Raw genomic sequence first — 13,479 nt, 5'->3', positions numbered from 1 at the left:
TTATATAACATGCTACCTGAGACTTCAAAAAAAGACTGAGATGATGAACAACAACTTTGTTCTACCTTCACATGAATATGTTGGCCAACAGGTTTAGGCAGTTAGTTGTGTTTAGGAACTCTTCTTGTTTGCTGCAGTAAGGCAGGGGGATGCTTGAAACAACCGTGCTAGGTCGCTGCTGCAGCTTTAAATCTTCAAATGTTTTCATTTGAAGACGATCAGAGAATCATATTTTTTGTTTTTGGAATGAAGGTGAGCTTCAGCTAAAAGGACACACTCAAATTTCACACAGAAAACTTTTCACTCATTTGAAAACTGACTTCTTTATGAGGTATGAATATAGCCAAAAGTTTTTATTTGATTTAGTGTAAAACCACTTAGTAATTGAGCAGCCTTGGAGATAGCCAGGCCAGGCTGAAGCGTTGCGGCAGTGTGTGAGTGTGTATGTGGTGTGCGTTTGTGTCTTTGTTTTATGTAAGAGATGGTTGTAGATAGACTAGACTGCAGTGCTGTCCTGTATTGACCCACCAAATCAACCAATTAGCATGCAGAAATAGGGTCTTCACTCTCTTCAACTTGAATTTACTAAAACATGAGAATATACAAGGAAAACAAACTGAATTTACAGAAAAGAAGTGTTACGATATTTAGCTTTAAAAAATCCACTAAGATAAAGATAAAGCTCTTTTTAATCCGTTTTTTTTTCTACTTGGTTCCTACTAATGATGAATTGGTAGTTGGTGTCTATGCTGTTCTTCTGATATAAAGAAAATGACAATGAAGAGGTGTGAGACAGCTGCTGTTCCAGTGCTCCTCACCTCAACATCAATCCTCCAGGTTTTTCAGTTGTATCTTAAAGTCCACTGTCACTCACACTCTGTCCGAGAGAAGACTCTGGAAGTGTAATGGACGTTGGTTTAATAAATGATTCAAATGTCAAACTAACAAAGGATTTTCCTTTATTTTTCAACTGCACCATTGTGCCTTAATACAGCAGAACAATTCAATGTCTTACATTTAAGTCATGTAACATTCATGAAACTAACTGAATGTGTGACACAACTAATGACATAGTTAAACAGCCCACCTGCTCATTAGCTTTGCATAAAAAAAGATTTTAAATTGTGAAATTCCAGATAGTTTTTCTCTCATGAACAGCTCATGCAGCTTAATCCTCTTCTCTGCTATTGATCCATACTCAGTGTCATCTGAACACTTTCACACTGCTTCCATGTTGCTCTCAACTGATAATTCAGACAAAAGGGAAGTTATTTGGTGTATTTAGCCATATTCTGCTGAAAATATGACTGTTTAGAACAATACCACATCAGATGGACAGTGGAGACCAGCTCATGCTGCAGGTGTGGTTTGGACTGAATCTATTGTAACGGTCTGAACTGAACTCAAACTGACCACTATCACTCCACGCTGGAGAAGAGAAAATTACAAACGTTCTAACTTTTACTCCTACAGGCAGTGTCTGATGCTCAGAGCAGACTTTGTTCACATGTTGCTGATGTGGTCTGCCATTGTGTCTGTTGACTTCCAGCCTTCAACCAGGAGAACACAGAGGGGCCAGAGCCCCCTCAGTGCACTGCTCCATGTGTCAGGGTCTCGATCTCCTGGGTTCTTCCTGAGATCAAGGGTCAGTCGGTGCGGTGGACAATGTGTCCTCAATGCCTTGGAGAACTCCAGCAGCTCAGCTGCCTGGATGAAGTTGGAGCTGTTCAGGACATGGAAATGATATATTATTATAATATTTCATTATAGGTTATTATGATGGGTTTACACCACAGACCTTCAGTACAAAGGGAATAATATTTAAGTTAAGTTTCAATGTAATTTGGTATTTAATTGAAAGCACTTATTACTAACAATAAAGGAAATACTCTTACACATAGTGAGTGACAGTATTGCTGCACATGAAATCATAGTGAGGATAAAGTACAAGTCAGGAGAACTGACATGACTTGTGCATTAACAAGTAAAATGAATGAAAATGTTACCACTGTCATCTACAACATGACTGATTTTGACAGCTTTCAGATTTTTCTTACACATACACACATATGAAGCTTCAGTAGATATCTTTCAACGTTAGTCTTTTTAGTGCCAAAGTCCCTCTTTTTGTTACTATACTTCCACCTGCAGCTCAACAGGGAAACACTGTCTGAGGAAACACAAAGAGGGAATTTGATGCTAAAAAGACTGTAAATGTGTCAGATATCCACTTGATATGATTAACTCAGACTGATGAAGACTCATATAAGCTTCACATCAACTTTTAAATGCATTTTTGCATTAAATGACTGTATGGACACACTGTGGATTTTGGCTCCATCACTTCCATTGAAAGCACATTTGAAGGATCTTTTAATATCCAGTGTGAACAGGAGGAATGATTACAGCGAGGAAAACCTCTTTCACTGTTCATATGGACACCTGACTGTTGTTTTAAGACACTGATTTTGAACGTATCCTTTAATCTTGAGGTCAAGACCACATGTACAGGTTTTAATTAATCACGGCTGACTTGAAAACGACAATGTTGAAAACTGAAAGCCTGTACAGTATGTGCTGTGGTATTTTAATTGACCAAGTGGTACATCAGCTAGTAAGTGAGCCTTATGATCCAGACAGCATCCTGTTGCTGTTAGCGTCTCTTACCTGATGTCTAGCCGTTTCACTGAGCTTGGTGAGGGTCCTGAGAACAGCTCTGCCAGCACACACACGTTCTTGGCTGTCGAAACACGGAGTGAATTTGGTTTACAGAGTTGAAACATTTGCTTTCTACATTATTCAGAGTTAGAGTTAGATCTACACCATTACCACAGATACAAGTCACCTTCCTCTTGAGAGAGACTGAAACTCACACTGTAATAAACGACAAGACCACTTGGGGACAACTAAAACAAACTGTACACACAAGACTGTGGAAATAGGCAACTGTTTGATAACATGTTTGCCATACTAACTTAAAATATGATAATATATCATCCAACAGACACAGAGCAACACTGGCATCCGTTTGTTTCCACCTGATGAATTTAAGTCCAACATTCTCTCCTTTTAGCTCTTGTTTGGTCTCCACCAAGTCCTGAGAAAATCTGTCTCTTTAGCTGTTAAATGCTCCACTATGTTCACCAGCTAGTCTCTAACTGTGTCTGCCCCCAGGAACAGCGCCGGGCTGTGAAGCCAATTTGACATAGCGGCCAAACCGTGTAATTACAACATCATGTGAGGTTATTAGGCCCAAAAATACTTTTTCCCCAAGACTTACATTGTGAAAGAGACGTCTGTAAATCAGTGGATAATTTTTTGGAGCATCACAACCCCTGCGAAATGACTCGTCTCACTATCAGAATTTGATCTGTTCGGTCTGATGACATTTGGAAAGTCTAGAAGAGCTGCACGATTCAATTGTTTTATCCTCATTCAAGTTAGCCGGAGGGTTAAACAAGAAGTAGCCGACTCGGCCGCTGAAAGTCACTAGTGCGCCTGCTCTATGGGCCCAATGATCCTGGAAGATTCAGGTCATTTTATACCCAAAGTCAAAAATTTTTGGCTTCATGCGCCACTGAGCAACTTTCATAGGAATGAACAGGGCCCCGTCTCCAACGCTGTATCCAGTTGTCTTTATACATCCATGAGCTGAGGTAGTGTGCAGTGGGCTTATCAGAGCTTCTTCACTGAAATCAGCTGCCTGCTGCTGCTGCTGCTGCTGCTGCTGGGAACCAGACTGATGAGAGCACTGAGACTCAACCAAAACAGTACAGTTGCTGTAAAACTAAAACAATGAAAGACATTAAAAAGCTCAGTAGAGCTGAGGAGAACTGCAGAGTGGCTGAGAATGTGATTCATTGTCAATATAAAAGTGTTGTTTATAGACACTTTAACATCCACTAAACCAAGTTGAAATTGGCATGAGTGGGGACTGGAGAACACTTTAGTGTGTTAGATCAGTAGGTCCAGTCTGTCAGCCTGCTGTGGTGTGAAGACAACCATGACGTGAAATGTCATGCTGGGTTGACTGTGGGAACAGCCAATAGGAGTTTAGATTAAGGGCAAAGACCAAGAAAATGACCAGGAGGAAACAACACCTGCTAGAAATAGCCAGGAAGTCATACATTTATCTGCTGCAGTTTCTACCAGTGTCATTCTTCATTCAACCATCAAATGACACCAAAGTGTCATTTAAATCCTACATAAAGTGGATTTCAGTTCTATACATCATTTTATGAAATTAATAGAAAAAATGTTACATACTCAGAGAGGAATTCTCTTTATTCCATTAATGACTAACATCATAATGTACAGTATTTTATAGAAATAAGAATGGACCAAAGAACTTAAAGGGGACATATCATGCTTTTTGTGATTTTCTGTTATTTATATACTCTTATGATGTCGTATATCTGTGGCAAAACATGGTTAAAGTTACATATCTAGAAGTGCAGGGCTTCCACCTGCTCTGAATACTTCATTCACAACATGGATGTATTGAGAGAGCTGGATACAACACTGCTGCTCAGCCTGGCTGACAGTTTTCCTGGTGGCCACTGGGAAACTGGTGCTGCAGCAAAAAAAAAACATCCACAGCAGCCCAAAAAACATTTTCCCCAGACTATTATAAAAGAGAGGTCTGTAAAACACCTTCAACTGCAAAGAAGTGCATAACTGTATCAGCTGTTTATCTTGATGAACTAACTCCTACTTTTCACATAAAAGCAGTGGAAGCAAGCAGGCGTGAATGTGCATTTTCTTTTTCTGATTTTATGGAAATTTGGTCAAAATGTCTGCTATATTTGGATGGAAACTTGACTATTGTTGCTCTTAAAGACCTACTTTACCACTAGAGCAATCCTTTGATACCAACAGAAGCTAAACGTAGCAAATACTTTTGTTTAGCATTGGTACTGATATATCTCTGAACTGAATCCTGTTAGTGGAGAGATGTGGAGGTCCTTACCCAGCCGATTCTGAGCCATGCTGAGTGTGTGGAGAGAGGACACTGTCTTCAGAGCAGCCACCAGCTGCTGCAAACCCTCCTGCTTGTCACTCCACTTCTCAAGAAGGCGGCAGTCATTTAACTGCAGCTCTGAGAGGAGAGACAGACAGAGAAAGAGCTCAAACCAACTCCACACAACACACATTTTCACCAGTATTCTTTCAGTTTTTTTTTTTTTACAAACAAATATTCATAACTTAATAGATGCTATTATCTCATCTAGACATTCCACACATAGAGGCTTTAAATTGAACTAATGAATGAAATGGAAAGGAAGAAAATCTATCTTCTTTGCTTTTATGTTCCATGCAGCTGTTATCTAATGGAGATTCTCAGCATGTGTTAGTATGATTTTTATCTGACCCTATATACTTTACTGATTTTGGGTGTTGGACATGTGACATAAACATTCCAGAGTCTGCATGTCACCTTAGGTAACATGGTATAGCCCTTCGGGGGGACCTTAGAGATACAAACAATGGATCCATGGTCAAGTTTGGAACTGTTCCAGATGTGGTATGTTGTGACACATAATATGTTGTGAGGCAGCTGTCAATTACTTGATGGATGGCTCCCAACTGACCTAGTGCCCATGGAAAACCTATGTTATTCATGTGATAAGATACAGATGTGTAACCCCATATAAGCTATGCGCCGACAGTGGTACGTTGCCCAGACCATCTTTATACATGGAATGGACCCGATGGCCATCGTCTAATAAACGTCTACAAAATAAGAACTTCGCCAGCTCTTCCTTTGAACGATATCATCACACATCCTTCCTTTCAGCATGTCTACACAGACAGCAGATCAGCAGCGTCTTTCACTTGTTCCATTTTAATCCATAAGAGCTCACTTTCCACTCCTACACTATATCAGAAATGTGAGCCAAAACATATTTTTATGCTTCAAGTCTATTTTCTTGTTTTCCTGGGTTAAAACAGAGATACAGAGACTGGGTGCTGGCCTCTGAGCACTGCTCATGATATGCTTCCTGTGTAGACACAGTGCAAGGTAAAGACTGATAAACAAGTGTCTATACTGATGATCTACTGCTGTCATCACTCTCTCTCCTTTCCTTACCTTCCAACTTGCAGTCTCTCACTAGGTTTAGGATCTCCGGGAGACAATCAGACAGGTTCAGGTCCTCCAAGGTGAGTCTCGTCAAGCGATGGTTTGACTCTAAAAAAGGTGACCACATGTTGATATTCATATTGACAGACAGATCAACAGGACTTGACTGGTGAGTTATCCTTTTAGCGTTATTTGAGATTTTTGTTTGTGTGAACAAATCCCATGAAAGGACCAAAAGCAATAAGAAGTCAGCTTGTCTCTCAATTCTTTCTGACTTCCCTACCCTGTGTGTAGCTCTCAGCCACTGAGGCCTACAAAAAATGGATCACAAATATTCAAATTTTTTTTATTTCCCATTTTATTTAACATTAAAGGATAAGGCTGGCAATTTTCTATATTTTTTTCTCATTGTCTACAATGATATGTAACACAACAAGCTAGCAAAGCTCTGTAAATGTGCAGTGGTGTCTGCTTTACAAGGAACCTCACAGCTGAGGGTTACTATCTTATCACTGCTTTTACTCTTTTCTAAACAACCTACAGTAATCACTGTCTTAAAGGACCAAGGAACATGTCACTCAGTGCAGCTGTGTGGCTCATTGATGTGTTTTTAATAGTTTTTGAACAACAACTGAGGTCTACGGCACAGAGGAATACAATATACCAAGCTTTGGATACACACACACACACACACACAATACCTGTTAGTAGATAAGTTCATTGATGGTTTGGCTCTGCACATGAAATTTGTTGAAATTAAGAAAAATATAGAAAATCACCATCCAAATCCTTTAACTATCATTAATTTCTAATCATTCTGTTACTGTGATCTGCTAGAACTCCTTTTCCACACATGGAGAAGGCCTGAACATTCACTACAAGGGAGCACTGTGCACTGACATGACACATTACCTGAGAGAGTGGTGAGGAGCTGGCTTTGGGAGGAACCAGTTGGTAGTCTCATCCCAGCTACGTGAAGTGAGGTGAGATGTGGACAGCGTCTCAGCACAGATGTGACAAAGTTCACATCTGTTTGGACCTGAGCTACTTTGACTGTCAGCTTCTCCAGGAGCAGCTCTGCTGTGGGAAGGTTAGGAAACTATCAGTTGATTTTTAATGAACTGCACTGCCTCAGTATCATTCATGCAGAATAGTTATGGAGAAATCAATATTCTACCATATTGGTCCATTGTGAACAAACAAGTTCAAAGATAGTATTACAACTTGAGTCTTATTTTTTGTAGTTTTGTTCAGCATTTCTGTCAAGTTATAATAAGATTGTTGTCAATTAAGTTGCAAAGATCTAAGCAATGACCTCACTACAACTAAATCTGACAGGTGGAGACACAATGGCAGGTTGGAAACTAGCAGTTCATCTATATTACTGTATTTACAGAACTTTATTTGGAGGTCAAACTGAAAGTGAGCACCTGAAATGTCTCTAAATACCCTTATTGTACAGAAAACCTGAGCACACAACTACAGTAGGTACAGCAGGTGAAAGTGAGTCTGTAAATTGTGATGGATGTGTACAACTGTTCACCACTGTTGTCTTTTCCAAATAAGTTTCTAAGCTGTCTGATCATCTGACTGCTCCAGTTTCTTGACTCATCCGTCAACCTCAACAATCAACTTGGTAAGTATGTCGGTTTAAGTCACCGATCAAACAAAAATGTCAATCACTCTCTGGTTCCAGCTTATTATTGCTTTTCTCTGTTTTCAAATCATTGTAAAGTGAATATCTTTGTGTGCGGCTGCTGATCAGACAAAACAAGACATTTAAACAAGTGTTCCTAATTTCCTGACTCTTATGGGTGAAATTATAAACTGAAAAAGTAGTCGATAGAGTAATTGATAATAAACATAATCATTAGCTCCGGTCCTAAAGTTATAATTACCAATAGAAATGATGGACAAAACTACAAAAATTAGACCAAAGTTGTAACAAACCAGAATTATCATTCAACATCAAAGAAATGGAGAATATCCAATTCTTTAATGCTTCAACAGTGTTCCCAGAGTTTGATGTATGCAGTGGTTTAATCACTACTTCAAGCAGAACAACAGCAGTAATTGCAATGTGGCTATCTTCAGGCTGCCTTTGAATTAAATCTGCAAAGTCAGTCTGGTTTAAACTATTCCACAGCACCAAGAAAAACCATGTGTATAATACACTTTTAATCCTGCTCACTGCGTGTTACTTCACTCTGGTGAAATCTAAACAGCACCTGACATCTCTGACAGGGGCTGATGTGGAATAAGACGCGGTTCCCACAAACTGGTCTGGAACTCCACACACAGGGACGTCAAGCTGCGGCTTGTGTCCAGCAGGATGTCCATGAGTTCAGTGTTTGGCAGGACGCTGATGCTCAGATCAGTGAGGGAGCTGCGAGAGCTTCCAGACAGCTGCTTCAGGGCTCTGGCCAGGCCCAACACATCCGATACACTGAAGATCGCTGCACACACACAAACATGACAACCTTTCAAACAAGGAATGAAAACAAATCATCCCTGCACAACAGAACAAATATGTTGTAACTATTTCAGATCAGTTCAATTCTCTGACGGTGAAATATTTCATTTTTGTCAACAAGGTTAATGGATTCCATACAAGTATGCTGTTTACAGATGTAACCATGTGTAAACATGAACACTGAATCCCTTTGAATTTTGACACAGTTTAATGTTAAAAGTCAGACTGCATCAGTGCCTGCTCCAGTCCCTTTACTCCTCTTCTGACTGTTCCAATCTGGAATTCATGCTTTGCAGAAAATACTTCATCCAAGTATTATACATGTAGTAACTTCTACTATAATCCAGGATTTAGCTCTGTCTCCTACAGAGTTTTTGAATTAGAGCTTTAAGTATTTATGTGTTGGAGTTGTTCACCATCATGTACCTGTGATTTGCATTTGCTAGACAGAACCAGTGTTGGTGTCGAACTTCAATAACTTTTAGGTAGCGAATGAAATGTGTCTATAGCACAGATTATTGAAACTGTTATGTATCTAAAGCATCACCAGAATGTCTGGTTAGTTTGCCGTCCCGCCCCTCCCCCACCCCAACACACACATACACACACATACAAGTACACTGTAATAAGCAAACTTACATGAGCTGTGAAGAGTTAGAGAGTGAAGGCAGTAAAATGTGAGCAGGGCAGAGTTCAGCACTGTGAGGGAGTCAGACCCACACTGCCTGATCTCCAGACGTTCAATCTTCCCCCATGGACAGGCTTCTGCTGGACTACCACCACAGGGAGTGAGGGTTCGACAAAGAACCTGCGGGTCCACAGTTAAGTTTGTTTTTCCAGATTCCTCCCCCTCCACAGACACGGGATCTAGCTTTGAGCGTTTACATGGAGTGACTTGATCATCCTGATCATCCAAAGTGTTGGTCTCAAGACCTGGACTGCAGCTGGCCCCGTCTGAAGTGGTTATAGGAGCTTGTGAAAGGCAGCTGGTGGTTTTGCTGTGCATTAGTTTCTTCAGCTTGCCGTTTACATACTGAGATCCCCTTCCATGTAGGAGCCAGGCCAGCATGATGGGACACTGTACATGTACAACAAGTTCTTTAGCCACCCCATGATCAAGCAGGCGATGGAGGACGTACAGCGCAGTTTGTGTCTTCTTCTTTGATAGATCTGCAGACTGCGATACACCAACACTCCTGATACGCTTCTCTAAGAGGTTCAGAAGAGGCCGCTGCTCAGCAGTTAAACTTTGAAGGGGCTTATGCAAGCTAGTAAAGAGTAAAAAATGTTTGATACATTTAGCTGCAGCCAACAGGAAGAATGGGGTGTTTAAATTTGTGATGTTTCTGCTCACGAAGGGGTTTGTGAAGCCATTGAATACGACCGTAAAAAGCATTCTCATAACTTCATGTTTGGCTTCTTCTTCTGTAAGCAAGTCTATTATCTGAAATGTAACACAGGAGACAGATCACATCTGTGTTCTGCATGATACTACACATGAGATTTTCATTGTTAAAGAAGACATGACACGTACATGGTCCACACATCCACACATATCTTCTAGGATCCCAATCCATCCGGCGTGAGTCGATATTCCTACGGGACAGCAAACAAACCGTAGCAGTAAATGTAAATATGAATTCCTGTGATCCAAAGACAGACAAAGAAAAAATACTAAGAACCATTGTTCATACCTTTGAGATTTAGGGCAGGCTGGAGCTCATCTAGTTGGCATACAGTCAGATGAGGAAGAAGATCCTCTATGAGAGGTGTTGGAAGATCTAAGTTATGACAGATAAGTTAGGACACTGGACACCAACGAGCAGCAGAGAACAACTCACTATAGCTACTATGAATGGATGGCTGTGATACGGGTTAAAGTCAAATACATTTGAAATGACATGAATCAAACCATATATATCAGTTTCCATTTTTATGGACCAGTTGAACTGGTCAGTCCTGCCTTCCAGATGTTAAAAACAGGCTCTCTCAAAACGTTCTTCAGTTAGACTCAGATCAATCAGAAGCACTTCTCCTCTCACTTCAGTTCTCTATTCTGTTGCATCAAAACCTGGTGCAGACATCTGTTATCTTTAATAACAAACTTATCTTTGACCAGCAGGTGAGTCAGTCACTCAATCGTGCTTTCTGCAACTTCTCAATATCTCGAAAATTAGATCTTTTTTATCCGCTAAGAATCTGGAAACCCACTTAGACTACTGTAACTCACTGTATTCCTGTCACACTCAATACAACCTCTCAAACCAAACAAACTTCAACTAGTTCAACATGCTGGAGCAAGACTACTCACAAAATCCAATAGAGCATCTCTATACTGGTTACCTAGAGATTTTAGAATTGATTTTACAATTTTAATGATCACTTTTAAAGCAGGTTTGGGGTGTGTCCCTGATTATATCACTGACTTACTAAACCCTTACGAGCCTGAATGCAGCCTGAGATCCTCCGACACAGATCGATTAGTAATTCCTTGGTCAAGGCTAAAAACCAGATGAGACCAAGGCTTTGGAGTCTCACAAATAAAACTCACAATTTTGATGTGCAATTTTCAAATCTGAAGAACCACAATTTAAATCCCAACTTAATATTTAACATTATAACAAGTAGTGGAGGTCTCTGGTTTCAGATTCTCAAATATGAGGATTTACTGCTTTTCTTTGTCTTATATGATAGTAAATTAAAAATCTTCAGATTTTGGACTGTTGGTCAGACAAAACAAGCAAACTGAAGAAATCACTGTGAACTCTCAGACACAGGAACTGCAATCAAATGTAAAGGCTGCATTAAGTTTAATTCAGAGCCAAACATTAAATGTTGTCCTGCCTTCTTCAGTTCACTGCAACACATTTCTACATTATTATCTGCTATGCCTAAACACAAAAGCCTGCGGAAAGCCATAGCAGAATACTTACAGAAAGCAAACCTATATCTGAATGACTAAAAGCCATTATGTTATTACAGATAAGTGAACACAGCAGTGTTCCGTATTTCATGTCTGAAGAGAGCTTTTGATCAGAACTCTGCTCAGGCTGAAGCTGTGAGGAGTTGTGCAGGGAATCATGAGGTTGTTTTGTCTTTGGTGAACACTGTGTGATTCCGTACACCTGTGTACCTACTGTGACAAGTCAACATATCTGCTGGGAAAAAAGCTTATGAGATCTGTGAGAAACAGTATCACCATTAAAAAGTTACATAGTTTGTCCACCAGGGAAGACTGACAAGTTGCTTTCCTCTGTAAAATGTCCTGCTCAGTGTTTGCGCTATATATACGCTAACTGAAGAAGAAAAAGATCCGTGTTGAGAATGTTTGTGTGGGATATGGCACCTTTTCTACAAGTTGAGACTTTAGGGAAATCTCTTGAACGGTACTTTGAATTGACGTTTTAGGATAGTTGCCTTAAAAATGTGTCCATAACTGGCTAAAATATTGAACTGAGCTCAACGTAGCTAGCAAGCGTCTCTACTAATCGGAAATATAAGGTTAATGCTAGTTAGCATTTAACAGCTAGCAGTTAGCTGTCGTAAGTCCCTGTTCTGAGTGTCGGCTAACCTATTCGTGTTCTCCAAGAAGTATGAGTACATGAGCGTACATATTTCCTTCTTACCAAGAACAGCCTCAGTGCCCACAGCAGCAAAATTGTTCCTAACAGCCTGGAGACATATCTTCTTCAGACATATCTCCTTCGGGGTTCTATTGTCTGCTTGCATAGTTAAGCGTCTATGTTTGTATCCTTTAAATAAGAGGTGACATCGTTACTGATGCTACAGACACAGCACTGCTCTGCACATTGGCTTCAATCATCAGTGTCAATCATATAAAGCGGCTGCTCAACTGTTTCTTTGTTTTATGGCGGTTAGTAAAAACCTAAATGGTGCACTAACGCCACCAACTGGTATGGAGTGTGGCCGGCATTAATACTTATAATAATATTGCTAATATTTATGATAGTACTAAAAATAAATAAATATAAAATAATAAATAACAATAAGATGCTAGAAAGAGAACAAACAAGGTACACATTCTATGAATCAAATTAGTTCTACTTAAACAGAAACAGAACACTAAATCTCTTAAATCATAATTTCAGTTGATTGCTCCAAAGCTCACAGTCAAGTCTCTTCTCACAGTGTCTGATCTCAGACAGTTAATAATTACAGGATCTAAAGTGTCTTTTCGATCACCTGTATATTTCATGATACCTATTCCAGTGTCTCCTAGAAAACCATCATCCTGGTCTGTCTTGCTCCCATCTTTCCATTCAGTAATACTTTACTACAGCAGATTTCTGTCTTGCTGAAATGTATGATCATGTCAAGTTAACACAATTCTTTATTTGTGGTTTCTTTTGTAAATGTATTTGCTAAAAAGATCACACTCAGCCCCATCATTGGAACTCTATATATTTTTAGTTGTATTTACATAGTTACTATTATTTAGTTAAAATTGGTCTATCTGAATGAATGCATTTCAAACTTGACAATGATGAACTTGAATCTGAGCAGACAGCTTCTCTCTAAGGTCTCATCTAATCATTACACTGCGAGGCTAACATAGTTGCCACCATTTCTTCTGTATAAACAGCTAAACTATCACTGTTCTGAATCTGAGCTATGACATAGGTTAATATTTATTGTGTTCTTTTAAACTTCTGTCTCATGCTGATTTTCTATGTTTCTATTGTTTGTGCGATCAAAATGAACTCTTTCAAGAACCTTTTCAAGAAACAGACTCTCAAAGATGTATTACTGAAACTGGACTGTGTAAGTCACTCTTAGTTAAGTTGCTCCCTTTCTTTTCTGAACATATCTTTACAGTTTACAGCCTTCAGTGTGTTCTTGTAAATTACTCAATAATTCAACTCTTTCTCCCTTTTTGATCCACTAAGACAAAGTTGGAGCTCCT

General features: G+C 39.6%; 1 protein-coding gene across 3 annotated transcripts; it reads right to left on the bottom strand.

The window, feature by feature from the left end:
* Positions 1-936: 936 nt before the first annotated feature.
* lrrc41 (leucine rich repeat containing 41) lies at positions 937-12,414 on the bottom strand. 3 transcript variants are annotated; one of them, XM_044360553.1, is made up of 10 exons: positions 12,182-12,412; positions 10,250-10,336; positions 10,090-10,151; positions 9,195-9,999; positions 8,311-8,538; positions 6,995-7,162; positions 6,092-6,190; positions 4,970-5,098; positions 2,668-2,740; positions 937-1,723 (listed from the first exon to the last, which is right to left on the bottom strand). In XM_044360553.1, exons 1-10 carry the CDS (start codon positions 12,282-12,284, stop codon positions 1,504-1,506), a joined length of 1,974 nt encoding a protein of 657 aa, XP_044216488.1. In that variant the 5' UTR covers positions 12,285-12,412; the 3' UTR covers positions 937-1,503. The 3 variants fall into 3 exon arrangements, with proteins under 3 accessions (XP_044216488.1, XP_044216489.1, XP_044216490.1); XM_044360554.1 differs by having other exon boundaries at positions 6,995-7,159; XM_044360555.1 differs by lacking the exons at positions 937-1,723; positions 2,668-2,740 and adding an exon at positions 4,267-4,573 and having other exon boundaries at positions 12,182-12,414.
* Between the last annotated feature and the right edge of the window lie 1,065 nt (positions 12,415-13,479).

Source organism: Thunnus albacares, chromosome 9 (genome assembly GCF_914725855.1).
Source record: "Thunnus albacares chromosome 9, fThuAlb1.1, whole genome shotgun sequence".
NCBI classification, from domain to species: domain Eukaryota; kingdom Metazoa; phylum Chordata; class Actinopteri; order Scombriformes; family Scombridae; genus Thunnus; species Thunnus albacares.
This window is presented reverse-complemented; position numbering and strand designations above follow the sequence as displayed.